The sequence below is a fragment of the Pantherophis guttatus genome, chromosome 6 (assembly GCF_059756535.1).
Source record: "Pantherophis guttatus breed Tessera chromosome 6, ASM5975653v1, whole genome shotgun sequence".
NCBI classification, from domain to species: domain Eukaryota; kingdom Metazoa; phylum Chordata; class Lepidosauria; order Squamata; family Colubridae; genus Pantherophis; species Pantherophis guttatus.
In genome coordinates, this window is record NC_142068.1 from 6,831,756 (window position 1) to 6,855,306 (window position 23,551).

General features: G+C 41.6%; 1 protein-coding gene across 1 annotated transcript in view; it reads right to left on the bottom strand.

Annotated features, from left to right (window-relative positions):
• The window catches only part of LOC148112999 (cytochrome P450 2J5-like), a 46,746-nt gene extending 23,685 nt beyond the window's left edge, over positions 1 to 23,061 (bottom strand). The window contains exons 1-2 of the mRNA XM_087872419.1: positions 22,864 to 23,061; positions 12,217 to 12,379 (exon numbers count right to left, since the gene is read on the bottom strand). Coding sequence (XP_087728545.1) covers positions 12,217 to 12,379; positions 22,864 to 23,034 — 334 coding nt within the window. The 5' untranslated portion in view covers positions 23,035 to 23,061. The remainder of the gene's footprint in view (positions 1 to 12,216; positions 12,380 to 22,863) is intronic.
• Positions 23,062 to 23,551: the final 490 nt, after the last annotated feature.

Below are 23,551 nucleotides of genomic sequence, written 5' to 3' on the forward strand. Positions count from 1 at the left end.
TACACTTGCGAATAAGACCACCAGTCTATCTTATATCCTTGAAGAGTTAATAATTCTCGTAACTTTGGATTACCCTGAACATCCAAGAAACCTTCATACGTCAAGGTTTTCTCCCCTTTATACAATGTCGGGTAAACCTGAGCTTCCTGCGCCGAAATCCAACATGGAACTTTTGTATATACTCTTCTTCTAACCTTTTCCCAAGTGTACCCAAGCATCCTACATAAATAGTGATCATCAAAATGTCTAGGACGGCCGGATGCTCCCGGCCATAGAAAATAGTGCCAGCCATGTTGAAGACCGGCTCCCTCAAATGTCAAAAGTCGTCTCTTTTGTAGGACCATCCATTCTTTCACCCAAATCAAGTTCGCTGCTTGGTGATAGAGCTCCCAATTTGGGAGTCCAAATCCTCCTCTATTTTTGGGTTCTTGTAACATTTTAAGTCTAATCCGCGGCCTCTTTCCCTGCCAGATAAATTTAGATATACTCCTATCCAAATTTGTAAAAAACTCTTTATTCAACCTTACCGGGGCTGTTTGGAATAGAAATAACCATTTGGGTAACACGCACATCTTAATGGTTGCCACCCTTCCCAAAATTGATAGCTGGAGATTTTTCCATCTTTCTAGTCTCTGAGCATCTGGCTGTAAAGAGGAAGATAGTTATCCTCCTTTATGGAGGAACATCTGGCGGTCAACCATATACCCAGATACTTAATTTTATTTGTTATTCTTAAGCCCATTAACTGCTCCAGCTGTTGCCTTTGCATCTGAGTCATATTTTTCACTAGGATTTTAGTTTTTTCTTCATTCATCTTTAACCCCGCTACCTTCCCATACTCTCTAATCAAGCATAATAATTTCAGGCCCGAGTCCAGTGGTTGATCCAAGATAAATACAAGATCGTCTGCATAAGCCTGAACTTTAACTTCCTCCTGCCTAATCTTCATTCCTCTTACTTCCGTGTTTCCTCTCACTTCTCTAAGCAGGGGCTCTAAAGTTAATACAAATAGCAATGGGGAAAGGGGACATCCCTGTCTTGTACCTCTACGAATTTGAATTCTCTCCGTCTCCTCTCCATCTATGAGAACTCTTGCAGTCTGCTCCCGGTAGATAGCTCGAATTGCCCGAATAAAATTCCCACCAAACTCCATATATTCCAATTGAGAAATCATAAATTCCCAACTGATTCTGTCAAACGCCTTTTGGGCGTCAACAAAAATTAGGGCTAATTGTTTATCCGGGCGATTTTCGAAAAATTCTAATGTATTCATGATAATTCTAAGATTATCTCGTAGATATCTATTAGGAAGGAAGCCGTTTTGGTCTGAGTGAATGAATTGGTTAAGGAAGCAGCTAAGCCTAGCTGCAAGAACCCCCGCAAATATCTTATAATCGGAGTTTAATAATGATATTGGCCTATAGTTCTTAATAAGAGATAGATCAGTTCCTTCTTTTGGGATAATAGAAATATAAGCCTCAGTCCAAGATACTGGAACCTGAGCCTCTTTCATAACCGCATTGAATAAATCCGTCATGTGTCTTCCTATCACGTCAAACACTATTTTGTATAATTCAGCTGGAAGGCCATCTCTACCCGGGGTTTTGCCATTCGCCTGTGCTTTCATAACTGTTTCTACTTCCTCCATCGTAAATTCCGCATTAAGAATTTCCTTCATTGTTTCCGAGACTTTAGGCAAGTCTGTCTTTTCCAAATATTTCCGAATTTCACAGATATTTTCCTCTCCTTTCTGATAAAGCTGTGTGAAAAAATCCTGAGCTACCATTCTCTTGCCTTCCTTAGTACAATGGAAATTCCCAATTACATCTTTCAGCCCTTCTATTCTCCGTTGTTCCTGCTCCTTTCTAAGCCGGTAAGCCAACCATTTTCCTGTTTTATTCGCCCTTTCAAAAAAATTTTGTTTAGTCCACTTTAGTTTATTTGCTAATTCCTCTTGATCTAATAATTTAATCTGGTGTTGCCAGTACTCCCTTTCCTCTATCAATGTTGTCTGGGTTAATCCATTTTGCATCCTTTCTTCCACCCGTTGTAATTTATTCAAGAGGTTGTCTCGGTGTTTCCTACCCGCCCTACGTTTGTCAATCATATATTTGATTAACCATCCCCTCATCACTGCCTTAACCGTGTCCCATGTATTGTATATTGAAGTATCCTCTTTCTTATTTTCCTGGAAAAAAAGATATAACTCCTTCTTAAATTTACTCATGAATTCTTCATCTTTCAGGATACCTATATTCATTCTCCATCTACTCTTCCTACAATGTGGGATCTTCCAAGTTACCATTAGCGGGTTATGATCCGCCCACTGATTGGGCCCTATTTCCACTTCTGAGACCAGCCCCCTCAACTCAAGAGACATCCATATCATATCTATTCGGGTCCACGAGTGGTGTCTGGGAGAGAAATAAGTATATTGATTTTTATTGGGATTTCTCAACCTCCATATATCCTGTAATCCAAATTCCTCCCTTAAATCATTACATATTTTTGGTAATGTTCTCTTAATATCCTTTAATCTTCCTTGTATGTTTCCCGGGACATAATCCTGCATTTTATCCATTACAGCATTGAAATCCCCCACTAGACAGACATGTTCATATTCCAGTTTCCCCAATTTAACATATAAGTTTTGATAAAAAGTCCTCTGATTATCATTAGGGGCATAAATACAAACCAATAAAGACTTCCACTGGGCAATTTCTATTTCGAGCATGAGAACCCAGCCTTCCTGGTCAGCAAAAACCTGTTGGGATTTCAAATGATGTCGTACATATACCACTATCCCTCTTTTTTTTTGACCTGCTAATGAGGTATAAGTTCTACCCAACGCCCGGCATTCTAACAAATGGTTTTGATCTTTTTTTATATGAGTCTCCTGCATACAGACAATATAATACTTAGCCTTTCTTAATTTATTCAAAATCCTACTACGTTTATTAGGAGCATTTAAACCGTTAATATTTACAGATATCAAATGCACTAATTCCCCCATTTTCTTTTCTCACCTAAGTTTTTATTTTCCCGCTGTTATAGCCTTCTTAACTGTTTGTCTTGTCTCCCTCTGAGGTGCTGTTAATTCCTCGGCTTTTCATATTCCCCCACCCTTCTTTCCCGCCTTTCCTTCTCTCCTCTCCTCTACCTCTTCTTCCTCTTGCGATTCCTCCAAACTTCTACTTTCCCCTTCTCCTTCAACATCTAATTCTGACAAATTAAATTGTTGTTCCATGAATTCTCTTGCTTCTTCCTAGTAACATGTTTCTGACCACGAAGCCAACCCCATATTCCCTAGACTCGTTTGATGATTTTCCCTGCCAGAAGAACGAGAAGTTTCTCTCCTTAACGGATCCCGAGTCTAACAGTCTTGTCTCTTGAAGGGCAATGATGTCCATTTGCAGTCTGCTCAATTCCATGTCAATGGCAGCTGTCTTACATACGTCATCTATCTCTTGTAAATCGTCAGAAAAGCCAGGGGTCATTCTCCGAACATTCCAGATGCCCAACTTTAGGGGTAAAGTTTTCTTCTGTTTGTTGCATGGTGCAAAGTTATCAATCTGCTTGTTGGCTTTGACCCTAAACCCCACGCACCCTGTGAGGTTAACAGACCATGCCGGGGCAGCACCTTACTGGCTGGGGGCTGCCCAGGTTAAGGTGGGCAGTAGCTGCTCAATGAGGTACAGTGACCTCTCCCACCGACAAAAGTTGCCCCTGGCGTCACACTCTACGCCAATCAAGCAAAGACTTATAACCTGTAACTGCCACTTCCTGTGTTGTTTCAATACTGTATGCAAAGCTGGAGTGCCCTCTCCAGAGCACGAGGCCTGGGTAGATTAATATGGAGGATAGACTGTTACCCAAGCAGCAGATCCCCCCTCTCCACATTGCTGAAATAGTCCAATGGAACAGCAAAGCCAATACGATTAATTCCAGCTGCGTCGCAGGTGTTACCAGAACGTGACTGTAGACAGTCACGAACTGCTTCCGGGACTCCGACTCTGGATTTTGCCTCAAGGTTGACTCCTGAAGCTTTTTCTGTAGTAGATATAGCCACAAGGCAGTGGAGGTTTGTAATCAGAGTTTTTCTTCTCCTAGAAGATGGTTCTGCCATTTTATCTGCCGTTGGGGCATAAAGCCCTCTTCCACCTTCAAAACAGTTGACCATCTTCTCTTGTAACCCTGGAAAGGGGCCCTTACGAGGTGCTACCAGCCGGGCCAGCTGGACCAAGGTTTTTTAGAGAGGTATGTTGCCCTGGTGTTGGGTCTTTTTCTTTTGTTTCTGGAGTTTTCTTTCTTTGGCATTTTCGTTTATTTATTGAGTCAGTCCAACCATCCTCTGCTACCAGATTGTTGCTGTAATTCGAGGATCAGACTCAATAATAAATTCAGACTTCTTATATTCAAACAGAAGGTATTTTATTTACAGAAGGCATTCTTTATTCACAAAGTAGTTGCAGAAAGAAGCAAGGAGAATGAGTGTGCATCATCTTTTATACCAGGGAGGCGGGATTAGAAGTGGGGAGTGGTTAGTGAGGAATACATTAGAAAGGAGAGAATGAATTAACTCTTGACACTCTATGGATATGTGTTTCTTTCATTCAAGGATGAGGCATTTATACATGACAAATCCCCCTCTAAATGCCGATTCGAAGCACAACAATAATTACATTCAGAATTAGGACAATATTGAACACACAATTTTGAAGTTAAATATTATGTTGTTTGGATTGTAAAGGTTTAGTCAATATATCAGCTATTTGTTCTGTAGTGTCACAATGAACAGCTTTGATGAACCCATTTACAGATAATTGTCTTACGTGTTTGTATTTGATATCTATATGCCTAGACCTTTGGCCAATAGCGTCTGCTCTCGATATTTCTATTGCAGCTTTATTATCTTCATATATAGTGAAAGGTTGTGATGGACTCTTCCAAACATTAGTCAATAAATCATTGAACCAGATGAGGTTATTAGATGCTTTTGACAGACAAATATACTCTGCTTCAGTGGTTGAAGTAGCTACCAAATTTTGTTTCCCAGTATACCAGTAGACTGGACAGTTGTTAAGGAAGAATACATAACCAGAAGTGCTCTTCCTACTCTTAGTGTCACCTGCCCAGTCAGCGTCAGCGTAACAAGTAAGAATAGGCTCTTTAATATTGTTTGGCTCTAATAATAGACAGAAATCTAAACTGTGTTTCAAATATCTCAATAGCCTCTTAACTGCTTCCCAATGGTAAATTAGAGGTTTACTGACATATCTAGACAATAAGTTAAGGGGTAGAGCAATATCAGGTCTGGTCCAATTAGCAATATACAAAAGAGAACCAATAACTGATCTATAAAGCGTATTGTCATTAAATTCAGGAGATGATTCATTCATATTTTTTATGAAATCAGTTTGCATTGGAGTGTCACAAGGTTTTGCATTATTCATATTACATTTGTTCAAGAGCTCAATTATTTTATCCTTTTGTGATAAGCTAAATCCTTTCTCGGTCTTACTTATGTGTACTCCAAGATATTTGTTTACTTTTCCCAATGACTTTAATGAGAAATGTTCTCCTAGTTTTGTTACAAAAATATCTCTCTTGTCTTTATGTTTGCCAATATACAAAATGTCATCCACATAAATTAATACAAATTCTAATGATTCACCTTCTCTTCTAACAAAAAAACAATTATCTGCCGTTGTGGCATTGAAATTCATGGTCTTGAGTACGTTGACCAAGCATTCATACCAACGTTTGCCGGATTGCTTTAATCCATACAAACTTTTGTTCAGTAACCATGTATCATTTCTATTTGTGTTTTTACTGTATGGAGCTCTTACATAAATTTCTTTATCAAGTTTGGCATGTAGATATGCAGTTTGTATATGATATTGAAAAACTTCAAGATTAAGAGCTGAGGCTATCACTAAAGCTGTTTTAACACTTTCAGTTCTCACTGTGGGAGAATACGTGTCGGTATAATCCTCAGGGTATCTTTGAGCAAAACCCTGTGCTACTAGTCTTGCTTTATATAGTGTGTTACCCTCTTCTAAATTTTTAATCTTAAATATCCATCTAGTGCCTATAACTGTTTTATCCTTTGGGACTGGTGCTGGAGTGAATACGTTGAGTTCTCGTAAGCTGTCCATTTCTTTGGCCATGGCTAGTTCCCATTTGTTTCTTTCTTCCAAAGGGAGTTTTAATACATCATCATAAGTGTTTGGTGTTGGTGTTTCATTATGTATGTGCATTATATAATCTTTAAATCGTTCAGGTATTTGATTTCTGTTACATCTAATTGTTCTTTCTGGTCTATCATTATCATGTAAATATCTCGCTTCTTTTTGTGTCAATGAATCTATTTTGATTTTGGGACTATTTCCTATCCATGTTTTGGTATTGTCCTTTTGTGTGTCACAATTTTGTTCTTTTTGTTTTGTTTTACCTTGTGTTTTGATATTGGGCCTTGTTATTGGGAGTATTTCATTGAGATGTATCTTGGACCAATTGGTTTGTTCGTGAAATACAGCGGTCCTAGAGATTATGAATTTGTTGTTACTGTCAATAAACCTATATCCTTTTGTACCTGTTTCATAACCCATGAATCTAAGCCTTCTGGACACATTATCCCCCTTACGCCTTAATTGTTTCGGTATATGTACATCTGCTGTAACTCCAAACACATGCATGTGGGCTATCTTAGGCTTTTTACTATACATCAATTCGTATGGTGTTTTGTTTATGACACTAGACCAAAGTCAGTTGAGTGTATAATTGGAATATAACAGGGCTTCTGACCAGAAATGCTTACCTAAACCTGCATCCTCTAATGTACACCTAATCATGGTTTGTAGTGTCGAGTTTCGTCGTTCTACTACTCCATTTTGAAAAGCAGAGAAAGGACTAGAGGTGAAATGTAACATTCCCTTTGATTTTAACCACTGAGAGAATTCTCTTGACATGAATTCAGATCCTCTGTCTGTCATGATTTTTTGGATTTGTGTGTGATGTTGTGTTTCTACACGTTTATAAAATTCTTTAAATTTTTGAAATGTTTCATCTTTATGATTTAAGACAAAACCATAACGACTGAAGTCATCTACAATAGTGAGAAAATATCGTTTTTTATATGTAATTGATGGAGTTAATGGACCAACTAGATCCATATGCACTAGATTAAAAATATGATTTGATGACCTTGTTGCCTTTTTGGGTCTGGGCTTAGTTTTCAGCTTTGAAGACTTACATACTGAACATTCCAGGTAATTATTACAGTCTTTTATTTTAACACCTTCAGCATGTTCACTCATTTTTTGTATTACAGGAAAACTGGCGTGTCCTAATTTTCTATGTAATATATGTGCACATTCATCATGAATTGGTTTTCCAATTACGGGTTTTCTGTTTATGTGTGTATTGTTGTCAGATGTAGTTTCATCATCATGTTCTGGTTCATGTTCTTCATTGTCACTATCTATATCATTTTCTGTTTCTGCGTTAGTGTTAGTTTCTATGCTTGAATTAATGTTGTGTAGCCATTTTTCTTCTGCAATTAAGTATGGTAGATCCCCTTTGGTAATTATATTACCTATGTTCATTTTGTTTCTCTCTAGAGTTACTTTTCCCTTTGAAAATATTATATTTATGTTTGAGTCCCTGCTTAGCTTTACTGCACTGAGAATGTTGTGAGGTATTTTGGGTATTAATAGTACCCCCTCTATTTTCCCTAGACCGGGTAAATCTACATTTCCTCTCCCAACAACTTGGACTTCCTCTTGGTTAGCTACTTTAATCAAAAATTTATCTTCGACGAAGGAAGACAATATTTTCTTATCATGTGTTGTGTGATTTGTTGCTCCGGAATCAATGAGCCAAGCATTGTCTTTTGAGTCTTGATTTTTGATTATTGTGTGTTTATCTATTCCGTACAAGGATCCGGACTTCCTGTCCGTTGAGTTATCTCTGCCCCCTCTATGTTCTCTAAAGTTTGGTGAATTTCTGTGTCTATATCTATCAATGGATGATTGTCTATCATGATATCTGTTTCTTGTGTCATGTCTTTGTCTCTCTCTAGGAGGTTTTGGACAGTCTCTCCTATAATGTTCTTTAGACCCACAGTTATAACACTCTATTGTGTCCTGATGCCTGTCTTGGAATACTACCCTTTTGATCTGTCTATGCTCTTTATGCACACTGTAGCGACTTCTTCTCAAATTGTCTTCAGCAATTAATCTGTTTGACAAACTCTCTATAGATAGATAGCCTAAGTTAATTGTGTCTAGATGTGATATGAAGTTATCCCATGATGAGTCTAATGAATTAATAATAATGCTTTTCATTGTCTGGTCAGATATTATTTCTCCCCTTAAATGAAGTTCTGCTCTAGTAGTGTTTAGTAATAGTAGATGTTCACTTATAGTAGTACCAGGCTTTATCCTGGCTGAGAAAAAGTTTTTAGACATTCTATTTGTGGTTGCCACACTTTCACTATGAAATAGTTTAAACATACAATGAATTATTTCTGAGACAGTTAAGTTATGCTTAATACTATAGTAAATAGCAGGTGAGATACTAGAGATTAGTAAGTAAAATGCTCTGTGATGTAGGCAGTCCAATTTCAGTGTCCATGGTTTTTTAGGAGGGTTAGTTATGAAAAACAATAAATTTTCTTTTAAGAAAACAACCTGGAGTTGCTGACTCCATTCCTGTAAGTTAACACCATCTATTCTCAATTTTGGAAAATCATTAGGCAAATTTCCAATGTTATTTGTTGCATTACTTACAGCTGGTGGCTGTCCATGGTCCTGTATATGCTGATAATTGCAGAATGGTGTAGGGATACTCGGTTCCCTCTGTCTTTTATTATCTCTAAGTTCGTCTGGGCATATTTGCGCATGCGCATGGATCATTTCGTTCCTGAAGCTGTCGGGGAAGGGTCTCGCCGCTGCGGCTCCCTCGTAGCACTCTTCCTCTGAAGATTCGCTTTTTGGCTCGACCTTAGGTGTCCAGGCGTGGATTGGATTCTGTTTCTTTTCACTGTAGTCGTCTCGGCTGAGGTTTCTGGCTCCCAGAAGCGTCTGCGGTGTGGGCGAGTACCTGCAAGGCTCTCTGGGTTTGGGCGTTAGCGCTCTCGTCGGTCGGATCGGAGTAGGCTTTAATTGATGCTGGGATGCTTGTGTGTTCGTTCCTGTGTCTTCGTCATTGGATCGTGTAGTTTGTCTTTTCTTGATTATTTGATTGGCTGTCTTTGGTACTTTCGTTGATTCTTTTGTGATTTTTAAATTTGGGCCGAAGGCTGCGAAGAGTGTTTTCATAGCTGCTTTGATTTGTAGTTTGGTTGATGTTTCTTCGGTGTCTGTATCGGATTCTTCTGATGAACAGAATTTTTATTTTTTATTTTTTATGTTGTGTAAAGTTTTTCGCGCCAGCCATTTTGAACTCTGCTTTCTGATTGGTTCTGGGTCAGTCATTTTGGCGGGCTGACAAATCCAAGATGTCTGCCATTCAAAATTTTGCGCGGTATCGCTAGTCTTCTCTTTAGTTATGTTTTCATCTATGGGTAATTTGCTCACCGTTTCATAGTCTTTTGGTTCTGATGTGTTGATGTAGTTTTCTCTCGCTGCTCTGCTATCTTTTATGATGTCTTGGAGGTTCGCGATGAGATTTTTGTCATCTTTTTGGCTTTTCAGTAGTCTTAGTATTTCTAGTCTGAGTGAGTTGTTTTCTGTCTCGCTCGCTTCTTGGTCGCTGGATTCATCTATTACCTTTTCGTCGTCTGTGGTGAGGTTTTCAGATTCTTCTGTCATTTTAATTGTAGTTTCGTTGGTTATTTCTTGATCTGTTTCCATTTCTTTGGTGTGTGCCCTGGTGTTGGGTCTTTTTCTTTTGTTTCTGGAGTTTTCTTTCTTTGGCATTTTCGTTTATTTATTGAGTCAGTCCAACCATCCTCTGCTACCAGATTGTTGCTGTAATTCGAGGATCAGACTCAATAATAAATTCAGACTTCTTATATTCAAACAGAAGGTATTTTATTTACCGAAGGCATTCTTTATTCACAAAGTAATTGAAGAAAGAAGCAAGGAGAATGAGTGTGCATCATCTTTTATACCAGGGAGGCAGGATTAGAAGTGGGGAGTGGTTAGTGAGGAATACATTAGAAAGGAGAGAATGAATTAACTCTTGACACTCTATGGATATGTGTTTCTTTCATTCAAGGATGAGGCATTTATACATGACAAGGTATTACTCCTCTAGCACTCCTCCTCACTCCAGGACTCCTGCTCCAGGTTTTGCCTCGAGGTTGATTCCTGAAGACTCTCCCATATATGGGTATAGCCACAAGGCAGTGGAGGTTTGAGATCAGAGTTTTCCTTCACCGCCATGAGTTGCCTTCCAAGGCTGATGGACACCATCTAACCATTTTTTCCCATGCACACAGCTAACAAGACTTCCCACTTACACTCAATCAAACAGCCACTCTCCCCTCCTCCTAGAAACAAGCAGATTCATTCATGAGGTGAACTGGAGCACTTTCCTCCCTGCAGTCACTTGATTCACTCTCTCAAACAGACACTCCCCTTTCCCCTAAAACAAGCAGATTTACCGATGAGGAGAGCAGTATTGACAGCAGTATTTCAGTATTTCAGGGGTTGCCACAAAGAAGAGGGGGTCAATTTATTTTCCAAAGCACAAGAGGGCAGGACAAGAAAGAATGGCTGGAAACTAATCAAGGAGAGAAGCAATCTGGAATTGAGGAGAAACTTCCTAACAGTGGGAACAATTAACAAGTGGAACAGAAGTTGCCTTCAGAAGTTGTGGATGCTTCATCACTGGAGGTTTTTAAGAAAAGAAAGGACAGCCACTTATCTGAAAGTGAGCAGAGGGCTGAACTAGAAGAACAAATGCCAAACTAGAAGAACAAATGCTCTGTCTTACACATTGGCAAAAAAAAAAAAAAAAACAGAACACCAAATACAAGCTGGGCGGATACAACTTCATAGACCACCCTCACTCTGTCAAGGACCTTGGAGTACTCATGTCAAATGATCTAAACACCAGAGCTCACTGTAATAGCATTGCCAAAAAGGCATTAAGAGTTGTCACCTTAATCTTGCGAAGCTTCTTCTCCAATAATATTGTACTGCAAACTAGGACATACAAAACCTTTGCTAGACCAGTTCTCAAATACAGCTTGTCTGCTTGGAATCCGCACTGTATATTGGATATTAATACAATTGAGAAAGTCCAGAGGTATTTCATAAGAAGAGTACGCCATTCATCTACTTACAACAGAATACCTTATGCCACCAGGCTTGAAATTTTGGGCTTGGACAACCTAGGACAATGCCACCTACAGTCTGACCTAAGCATAGTACACAAAATTATCTTCTAAAATGTCCTACCTGTCAATGACTACTTCAGCTTCAACCACAATAATACACAAGCACACAATAGATACAAACTCAAGGTAAACCACTCCAAACTCGATTGCAGAAAATACGACTTCAGCAACGCAATGGTCAATGCCTGGAATGCACTACCTGACTCTGTTGTTATATCCCCACCCCCCATAACTTTAACCTTAGACTGTCTACTGTTGACCTCACCCCATTCCTCAGAGCTCTGTAAGGGATGTGCATAAGTGCACCAGGGTGCCTAGCATCCCTATCCTACTGTCCCCATTTATTTGTACATATTTCCTATGTTCATATTTATGTTTATACTTATACTTGTTATCTTGTACATGTTTGTCTAAATAAATATATATATATATATATATATATATATATATATATATATACATATATATATATATATATATATATATATATATATATATATATATTCGTCTTCGTTGAAACGTCGCCAAGACATTTCCAATTTTACGTGGGAGAAGACCCGAATAACCAAAGACCTACATACAAACACCCGCAAAAATGATGAGAACCTGAAAAAGCAGGTAGATATTTAGTGAAAAAGAAGTCATGTCTAAGTCAATGTATGAATGTAATCGACAAGATAAAATGCAATTGAGACATATAATAATTTGGTGAAAACTGGATTATAGCTATATTTCTTTTGCGTACCTCATTACTTTAAATTATTTTGTTAACTATACCTTGCCTATTCCCTCCATGTTATGCATATTATACAAATTGTAACAGTGTGATGGTTTTTCAGATACAATTCCTTATTATTTGCACTTACCCCTTTCTTTCCCTAAAGCAGTGAAGAAAGCATCATCTGATCGACCAGAGAATTCTTCTGGGAAGCTGGTCATTGTTTCTTTCACAGTTTTGAATCCAGACAGCACTACTGCAAAGCGATGTCCAAACCACATGGAGTATATATTTCCATATTGTTTTGCAGGCTGCCAAGTGAATCAAAGTTGAGAAATGTTACAATCAAATAAAACAGATTATTTATAGTTAATATGCCACTTACAGGCTTTCCTAAATCCTCAATTCTAAGAATTTTTATTTTTATTTATTTATTTATATTTACTTACTTATTTATTTATTTTATTTATTTATTTTGTCAAGCATATATAAGATAACAGGTAAAACTATAAACATAATTTGAATAAATGAAAAGAGTAAAAGTAAAAAGAAATATTAGCACAGGGACGGTAGGCACACTGGTACACTTATGCACATCCCTTACAGACCTCTTAGGAATGGGGTGAGGTCAAGAGTAGACAGTTTAAGGTTAAAGTTTTGGGGGTTTGGGGAAGAAACCAGAGAGTCAGGTAGTGCATTCCAGGCATTGACCACTCTGTTACTGAAGTCATATTTTCTGCAATCGAGTTTGGAACAGTTTACCTTGAGTTTGTATCTATTATGTGCTCGTGTATTGTTGTGGTTGAAGCTGAAGTAGTCATTGACAGGTAGGACATTGTGGAAGATAATTTTATGTACTAGTCTGTGAGTCACATCCTTTGAATGCTACCGTTTGGATGGTTATCAGAGGCTTTCTCAATCTCTTTGCCTTCTTTTTTCAGCCATCAATTCCTCAAATTTCCAGCTGCAGTTACATTGACAGAGCTTGGTGGTGCATGAGCCATGATGGTACAGTGGTTAGAATGCAGTACAATGCCAGAAATTAGGCAATTCAATTCTGACCGGCTCAAGTTTGACTAAGTTTTCCATCCTTCCGAGTTCAGTAAAATGAGGTACCCAGATTGTTGGGGGCAATATGCTGACTCTGTAAACTGCTTAGAGTGGGCTGTGAAATGATATATAAATCTAAGTGCTATTGCTATTCTAGGGATTATGGACTGCCCTGAAGAATTGTTCGTCATCTGATGGATTGTAATCTGAATTAAAATTGGCTACAAGAGCAGTACTATCCATATAAATTATTGGGTGAGTAAGTTGTTAAAACAATTGATTAACTTTCTTTTTTTCAGTTCTATTTTTATTTTATTCAAAAGAAAAGTTAAAATACAAAGCTCAAAAAAAAGGAAAACTACAAAACAAACAAGACATTTTAAAAAGTGCATTACAAAAAGAAAAAACAACCCACACACATAGACATATTATTCCCCCCTAGTTGTATACTGATTAATTCATTGCTACAATATTAGCTTCCCACCCATTGAAAAAAAAGAAAGGCTCCCGAAATTTTTAAACTATTTGCAAAGTATTAACCTACCATCTATATATTATATTAATATATATATGTTATATTAATGACAAAATAGTTAACAAGAAGAACAATAATAATAAATAGGCAAGGCTAAAGTTTCAAAATGCTTTGTAAACAAACTGTTATTTTAATCAACTCGTAGAAAATTTATCATGGCATCTTGGCTATCCGAAATTTATTTATTTATTTTATTTATTTGTCAAGCATGTATAAGATAACAGATATAAGTATAAACACGATTCTGAATACAGGATAAGGATACCAATACATGGAGACAGTAGGACAGGGACGGTAGGCACATTGGTGCACTTATACACATCCCTTACAGACCTCTTAGGAATGGGGTGAGGTCAACAGTAGACAGTCTAAGGTTAAAGTTTTGGAGATTTGAGGAAGAAACCACAGAGTCAGGTAGTGCATTTCAGATGTTGACAACTCTGTTACTGAAGTCGTATTTTCTGCAGTCTAGTTTGGATCCATTTACCATGAGTTTGTATCTATTGTGTGCTCTTGTATTGTTTTGGTTGAAGCTGGTAGGACATTGTAGCAGATGATTTTATGTACTATTCTTCAGACCAAAGACAGCAAAGTTCTAAATTGTTTAAGCCCAAAATTTTGAGTCTGGTAGCATAAGGTATTTTGTTGCGAGTAGAGGAGTGGAGGATTCTTCTTGTGAAATACCTCTGGACTCCTTCGATTGTATTACTGTCCAATATGCAGTGCGGGTTCCAGACAGGTGAGCTGTCTTCAAGAATTGGTCTGGCAAAAAAAAATTATGCCCTAGTTTGCAGTTCAATATTACCAGAGAAGAAACTATGCAAGATTAGGTTAACAACTCTTAATGCTTTTTTAGCAATGCTGTTACAGTGAGCTCTGGCTCTTAGATCATTTGAGATGAGTACTCCAAGGTCTTTGACAGAGTCAGGGTCATCTGTTAGGTCGTATCCGTCCAGCTTGTATTTTGTGTTCTGATTTTTTTTTCCAATATGTAAGACAGAGCATTTGTTGGTTGAGATTTGGAGTTGCCAACTGTTTGACCATTCTGACACATAGTCGATGTCTTTTTGTAGAGTAGCAGCATTGTCAGTGGTGTTGAATAGTTTTACATCATCCGCAAAGAAAACACAGTTGCTTATAATATGATCACAAAGGTCATTTATATAAAGTATAAAGAGTGTGGGTCTTAAAATGCTGCCTTGGGGGACACGGCTGTTAACAAGTGGAGGGTTTGATAGGGCGCTCACTATTTTGACTACTTGTTGCCTGCTTCATAGGAACACAGCTATCCACTTATTTATTTATTTATTTATTTATTATTCAAATTTCTATACCGCCCTTCTCCTTTCGGACTCAGGGTGGTGAACAGCCAAAATAAAAACATTTATACATAAATACGATTAAAAATAGATTTAAAATAATTAAATTTGGCCCATAGTTTAAAATTTATCAATTTAAAATCCATATCAAAATTTAAAACCAACCATAAAATCATAAAATCAAGAGAGACCGGCTAACTTAAAGAGATGAGTTTTTAGGGCCCGACGAAAGGTCCGGAGGTCGGAGATCACTCGTATCTCTGGGGGTAGATTGTTCCAAAGGGTAGGTGCCACCACAGAGAAGGCTCTCCTCCTGGGGGTCGCCAGCCGGCATTGTCTAGCTGACGGCACCCTGAGGAGGCCCTCTCTGTGGGAGCGAACTGGCCGGTGGGAGGCTATTGGTGGCAGAAGGCGGTCCTGTAAGTACCCTGGCCCTAAGCCATGGAGCGCTTTAAAGGTGATCACCAACACCTTGAAGCGCACCCGGAAGTCCACCGGAAGCCAATGCAGCTCGCGCAGGAGAGGAGTCACATGGGAGTGCCCAGTCGCTCCCATAATCCCCCGCGCGGCCGCATTCTGCACCAGTTGGAGCCTCCGGGTGTACCCCAAGGGGAGCCCCATGTAGAGAGCGTTACAATAGTCCAGACGAGAAGTGACGAGTGCTTGAGTGACCATGCATAGGGAGTCCCGATCCAGAAAGGGGCGCAACTGGCGTATCAGGCGAACCTGATAAAAAGCCGCCCTGGCCACGGCCGTCATATGCCCTTCTAAGGACAGCCGTGCATCCAGGAGGACGCCCAAGTTGCGGGCCCTTTCCGTGGGGGCCAATGATTCACCCCCAATAACCAGAGATGGCGTCAGCTGGCTATACCGGGACACCGGCAGCCACAGCCACTCGGTCTTGGAAGGGTTGAGTCGAAGCCTGTTTCTCCCCATCCAGACCCGCACGGCCTCCAGGCACTGGGACATCACTTCCAAGGCATCGTTGGGATGGTCTGGGGTGGAGATGTACAGCTGAGTATCATCAGCGTACTGATGGAACTCCACCCCAAAACCACAGATGATCTCACCCAGCGGCTTCACATAAATGTTGAACAGGAGGGGCGAGAGGACCGACCCTTGTGGCACCCCACAAACAAGGTGCCTCGGGGTCGACCGCTGCCCCCCTGTCAACACGGATTGCGACCGGTCGGAGAGATAGGAGGAGAACCACCGCAAAACGGTGCCCCCCACTCCCAGTCCCTCCAGCCGGCGCAACATGATACCATGGTCGATGGTATCAAAAGCCGCTGAGAGGTCTAACAGGACCAGGATAGAGGAGTAACCCCTATCCCGAGCCCTCCAGAGATCATCCACCAACGCGACCAATGCCGTTTCCGTGCTGTACCCAGGTCTGAAACCGGACTGGAGCGGATCCAAATAGACAGCTTCATCCAGGTACTGTGGAAGCTGTCGCACCACCACACTCTCAACAACCTTCGCAATAAAGCGAAGGTTGGAGACTGGACGATAGTTAGCCAAAACAGCCGGATCCAGGGATGGCTTCTTGAGGAGAGGCCTCACCACCGCCTCTTTCAAGGCGGCCAGCAGGACACCCTCACTCAAAGAAGCGTTGATAATTCCCTGGAGCCAGCCTCGTGTAACCTCCCGGGAAGCCAGCACCAACCAGGAGGGACACAGGTCCAATAAACATGTGGTGGCGTTCAGCCGTCCCAAGATCCTGTCCATGTCCTCGGGAGCCACAGGATCGAACTCCTCCCAGATAACATTCTCAAGGCCTGCCTCAGTCATCTCGTCTGAACTAACCCAGTCAGTGGCCAAGTTTTCCCGAATCTGAGTTATTTTATCATCCAGATACTGTACAAAATCCTCAGCTCGGCCCTGCAAGGGGTCCTCCCGCGCTCCCAGATGGAGAAGGGAGCGGGTCACCCTGAACAGGGCGGCTGGGCGGTTATCTGATGACGCGATAAGAGCAGCAAAATAGCTAGATTTCGCCGCTTTTATCGCCACTAGGTAGGTCTTAATATGAGACCTTACCAGTGTCAAGTCGGATTCGGAACGACTGGCCCTCCAACCGCTCTCTAGGCGTCTTTTCCGGCGCTTCATCTCTCTCAGCTCCTCGGAGAACCAAGGAGCTAAGTGAGTTCAGTGCCGGGTCAGAGGCCGCAAAGGCACGGCCCGGTCCAAAGCCCCGGCAGCCGCACTATCCCAGGCGGCCACCAGGTCATCAGCCGAGTCGTGAGCTAGAGTTTCAGGAAATGGCCCAAGCTCCATCTGGAACCTATCAGGATCCATCAGGCGCCTGGGGCGGAACCACCTGGTCGGCTCCGCCTCCCTGCGACGGGGTGCGGCGGTCAGAAAGTCAAGTCGAAGGAGCGAGTGGTCAGACCATGACAAGGGTTCAGTATCTATATCCCCTATATCAAGGCCACTCAACCACTGACCAGAGACAAAAACTAAGTCCAGAGTGTGTCCCCCCATGTGAGTAGGGCCGTGAATTACTTGGGTCAGGTCCATGGCCGTCATGGAAGCCATGAACTCCCGAGCTACCTCAGAAGTTTCACCAATGGATGGCAAGTTGAAATCCCCCATGACCAGAAGTCTGGGGGTATCAGCCGCCACCTTGGCTATAACATTGAGGAGTTGGGGCAGGGTCGTCGCCACGTGGCAGGGAGCCAGGTACGTGATCAACAGACCCATCTGCACCCCACGACCCCACTTCACGAAAAGGGACTCACATCCGGCTATCTGAGGCACAGTGGTCTCCCTCGGATCAAGACCCTCTCTTATAATGACCGCCACCCCCCCCGCCCCTGCCCTGAGCTCTCGGCTGATGAAATGCACGGAAGCCTGATGGGCACATCTCCACGAGGGGAACCCCCCCCCCTCATGGCCCAACCAGGTCTCCGTAATACCTGCCAGGTCCGCTCCCCCCTCCTGAATAAGATCACAAATGAGGGCGGCTTTATTTACTACGGACCTGGCATTACACAACATCAGCCGGAAACTCGGGCCCTGAGACTCTAAGCAGCCTGAGGAACGGGAAGAGCTAAGGGGACCGGGGCACGCAATCGCTCGGAGATAGCGAGCGCGTGCCCCCACCACATGATGCGGCCCCCTGCTCCCGCCATACCTGCCCCTCCCACTCAGCGTATTGATGGAAAAGCCCTCAATAGAGGGCATTCTAACAGTCCCCTTTCCCCCAGAGTCCGTACCCACTATGGCACCATTAACAGCCAGACTGGCCTCCCTCCCCACCCCCTCCCCAAACCCCTTAAAAATTTACACAAAGACAATTTTAAAAAACCCCTCAGCCCCCTCTTTGCGGCATGCCACCTCTCGGGATTCCAAAATCCATCATCGAGGTAGGCCCTCGATAACGTGGGGGGCCAAGCCTGCGAGAGGGGGGAATCTCGCAGACCAAGAAGCTCCGCTGCTGTGTACATCTTGCCACAGGGATGGGGTGACCGTCCCCTAAAGGGTCCATACAGAAAAGTCCGAGGGAGAACATAAAAAGACAGGAGCCACAAAAGGATTCAAGACCCAGTCCACTGTTCTCTCACAACAGAGGCCAAGTCCGTCTCCAGGTCGACACAGTCCAAGGGGGGAGGAAGAATAAATCATACCGCCCTCTCACAGCGGCTTGGCTCGATGGTCTACCCCCTTTACTGGTGAGATGGAAGTAATGGTTCAACTTGCGCACTTGGCACCCATAATATAGGTCCAAAATCCGCCCTCTCACGGCGGATTCGATGATCCGTCCCTCTGCCAGCAAAGTGTAAGTGTAAAGTGCAGGTGCCGAATGATGGTACAACAGAGACAGTACAGCACCCAGGATATAAGTCCCCAATCTGCCCTCTCACAGTGGTTTGTCCGATGGTCATTCCCCTGCCAGCAGGTACAAGGTGCAAAGTGCAAAATAGCTAATGCCATCCCAGCTCAGCCCGTGGGGCTCAGAGCCCAAGTCACTTTCTCACAGTGGTTAGGCTCTTGGTTGGTCCTCTCAGCTGGTGGGATGGAGTCATATACCAGCTCCTGTTCAGATGATATTAGTCCTCCAAACAAATAGGGGAAGGGCTCAGGTGGAATAAGCGAGCTATTTATGTCAGCGAGGTGAAGCCAAAAGAGGGCGCAAGTCCGAGAAGGGCGTGTTCCAAGGGGGGAGAGATGGAAAGGGGGGGGTTACACTTTAACCCCCCCAGTCCCCGAGGGCACTCTAAAACACCCCAGCGGAGACCCCCCCTCGATAACACACCCAATCCTCGTCTATCCTGGCTCGAAAAGATGGTCCTCGGCCACATTAGCGCCCCTCATCAAGGCCATGGGGCGCTCCTCTCCCCGCCAGAGCCAGCTGGAAGTCTTCGCGGTTGTTGCCCTCGTCGCCATCCCCCACTGCCGTAATGAAATCCCGGCAGCATCCCTGAGATTTTTTAGGGAACTGGCAGCCCCAACAGCCCCGACAGCACCTCAACAAAGCCAGAGCCTGGGGCAGTGTCCACGTGGTAGGCGCCCCCAGCGCAATGCCACCGCCGCCGCTTCCACTCCCAGCGAGCTCCAGCTGGGGGGGGGAAACGCCGCCCCGCCGAATCTCAGCTGTTCCGAGGCTTCCGAGCCTCGCCGACGCTGTGCTCTCTGCTCTCTGCTCTCTGCTCCCACCACGATGTTCAAGAGGGAGCAGAAAGCCATCCCCGGAATAGGAGGAAGTTCCCCCAACTGGACCCGGGTCGCCAGGTCTTCAGGGCGAGCCTCAGAGGGTCCCAAAAGGTAGGTCAGTGCCCATCCTCACGCCGCGATCTCAGCTAGCGTCGCCATCTTGCACATGCTTTAGTCCGCTGCTATTATGTATATACAATATACAATATCTTATGTCTCTTATACACTTATGCAGGGATCCGTAAATGCCATACGTTTTTAGTTTTAGGAGTAGTTTGTTATGTACCACTGAATCAAAAGCCTTACAGAAGTCTATGTAAATTGAGTCTATTGCTTTGCCCTGGTCGAGTTGTGTAGTCCATATGTTTTTGCAGTGTAAGAGTTGCAGATTACAGGACAAATTGTTCCTGAAACCAAATTGTTTGTTAGAGAGTAGGTTGTTTGTCTCTAAGTGGAGGGTAATAGATTGCTTTATGATTGATTCCATGACTTTGATGGTGACGCAACATAAAAAAGTAACAGTGATTCAGCCTGGATCAAATATCCACATTTATTTCTAAATACCATCTGTTATCAATTTTTGTCTGGTTAAATATAATAAATTAAATCTCCAAGTCAGTCTATCTACCCAAAAAAGTCCAGATGGATTTGTTTTCCAGTTAAGTGTGATAAATCCATTCCCCAAATTGCCTTCAATCCTCCTAGGGAAAACCAATTTATTACTTCTCCAATTAGTTAGGTTTCTGCTGTTGTAAAATAATTCAGGCTTGAACTTCATGGAGGTATGTGCAATCAACTCAGTTCTCAGTGTGTACAGTCCATATTTCTTTCCAATGAATCTGCCACTTTCAAATCACATTCCTTTTCTGAATCTAATTTATCTCCAGCTACATGCATCTGAATATAGCCATTATCATTTCATCAAACTTTTTAAAAGGCTTTCAACTAAGGATTGCATTTTACCAAACTTTTTTTCAGATATCAGCCAGATGCTTGTCTGTAATTTGATATATTATTGCTTGGTATAATTTAACAATGATAAATAAGAGAACAAAGGAAACACAAAATGCTGAAGCAAAGTGAAGAAATAAATATTGAAGCAGGGAAAATATTTTCTGGATATTTCGATTCAAAGTTGAAAGAAAAATTTAAAAAATAAACTTCAAATATTTTGCAAATTAATAAAATGCAAAAACACTCTGGTGAGAGTCAAATATAAATGTCAATCAAATGAAAGCACTTCCACTATCCAAGAAAATGCTGTGTTTCCTTACAGAAAAGCAAAACTTATTCAAAACGACCACATAAATCAGAGGGAAAAAGAAAAAAAGAACTGATAAAGTCCGACAAGGGATTAAAATAAATCAGCATTCAGCCAGCCAGTTAACCTTTAAAGATAAAAGGAAAGTGAAAGAAAAGATTCAAACTGAAGTTAAAACCCAGACACGCCTAAGAAAACAAACTGCTAAGAGGAAGATGGATGATCTTTCTGATTGTTCCCACAGGGACCTGAAATCTTCAATATTCGCCTTCCCAGGAGAGTCCATGGCTGTTCAAGAGATGTCTTGGGTCATTCCTAAGTGATCTCATTCAAATCCAGGGAGCAGCACTGCCAAAGAACCAGCTTTGGCAACAAAATTAGTAGGTCGTCAGCAGAAAAATGAAAAATTCCTACTATTCAGCAGCCGTCAGGAGGAGGAAATACTTCCTTGTAATACATGACTCATGCAGTTAATGGAAACATTTGTCAGCGTTGAACACAGATCCATAAAGCTTTTGAAATCATTATACAATTGCAGAATTAGCAAGGGACATTTAGGCTATCAGGTTCCACCTATTGTCCATTGCAGGAATATAGAATACAACATCTTCAACAGAAGAATGTCTAGCTTCATTTGAGCAGAATGAAGGAGAAACCACCCTCTCCCCTCTCTCTCTGAAGAATGGGTTCCATTATCAAATATTTCTTGGTAAGACTGAACTAGAATTTGCCGCCTAAAAACTTAGCCCCATTATTTCATATCCTGCTCTGTGAAACACTGATAAGCAGGTCTTGATTTGGATATAGTGGCATGATGAGGAAAATAACCAAGTGTCATCACTATCATTTGATTAATTAAATTTCTCATTATGCAAAAATATTTTACTAGGTTAATACATTTGTATATAGTTATGGTACAAAGAAAATAACCGAGAATGTTTTTATATCATCATCTTCTTCTTCTTCATTTAACGACTCCATAATCCCTTGCGGGGTAGAGTCTGGGCAACTGAATGGAGCTAACTAAGTTTTTATGGCCAGATGCCCTTCCTGTCACCAATGCAGAATTTTTGTTCGGCAGATATATTCTCAGTGTGCCCAGAGAGAGAAATATCTGCCTCCACCTGGGATCAAACTCACAGCCTCCTAATTGTGAGGCGAGAGCTCCACCTCTAGGCCACTGCACCACTCCTGAGAATTATTTTATATATTGTTGGTTAATGATTTAGAACAAAATACCTTACGAAAATCATCTTCATGAAGCCAAAACCCATAAGCCCACAAGATCCCAATGAGAGGTAGAGCCAAAGTCTTTGAGCCCAAAGTTGACTCAGGAAGAAGAGAATCAGCAGAGCAAGCAGCAAAACAAACAAAATTGTCCCTATTGCCATCATTGTCCAGTTGGTTCTTTTTCTTCGATGCTCATTAATAGATCTGGAGATGGTTGTATCATTTCATCTCATTCTTTTAACTTTTCTTCCTCTTTTATATACTTTATTCAGTCCCATTATTTCACACAGTGCTCTGTGAAACAGCTATAAGCAAATCTTACCTAAATATTCTGGTACCATGAGGAAAATGATCCACGGTGAGAAAATGAGTGGTTAGAGTACAATACTGCAGGCTACTTCTGCTGACTGCTGGCTGCCTGCAATTTTGGCAATTTAAATCTCACCAGGCTCAAGCTTGACTCAGCCTTCCATCCTTCTGAGCTTGGTAAAATGAGAAACTGGATTGTTGGAGGCAATATGCTGACTGTAAACCGCTTAGAGAGGGCTGTAAAGCACTGTGAAGCGGTATATACTGTAAGTCTAAGTGCTATTGCTATTGCTAAAATAACTAATCAAGTTCATCACTAGCACTTGAAGAAATGTATTCCTCATTGTATTTTACTTGATTAAGTACATTTGTCTATAATTTTGATATAAAGAAAACAAGTGAGAATTATCTTGCATATTACTGGTTAGAATTAAATACCTTAAGGAAGTAATCTTCACGGAGCCAAAGCCCACTTGCCAAGACAGATCCAATCAGAGGCAGAGCCAAAGGACCAGGAGGCAAATGTCTTCGGGACCAGAGTTCTTTCAGAAAGAAGAGAATCAGCAGAACAAGCAACAAAACACACAAAAATATCCCTATCACCATCATTTTCCTGCTTTTTCTGGTGGATCTGAAGATGACTGTATGCTTTTGTCTGATACTTTTTTCTTTTCTTCCTCTTTTATATATTCCATTGATGGGAAACTAATAGCAGCATGTGTGTCTCATTAGTGATGGAACTTTGTCAAGAAGATACTATCACATTAATTCGGGTTAATGAGAGTACCTCTGACCATGTGCCACACAAATAACAGAGGAAAAATTTCAATCAAGGGCTGTGTAATCCCTTTTGCCGTAAACATGACAGCGTACCAGAATCATTTCAAAATCATACTGTATCACATGCCCATCAAATCTATCTGAATATAAAGGAGAATCTTTTTGGGCCAGGGAGGGATTATCTAGTCCAGGATTATGTCTCATGCAAAGTCATGTAAACCTAGCATTGGGACATTATCATAAAAAAAACTTCACTCAACTTTGCTTTCAAACGGATTTGACCGGAAGCATCGCGGCAAGACAGATGGGGAACAGTGGGCTCTGATGAGCCTTGCGAAATCCCGGG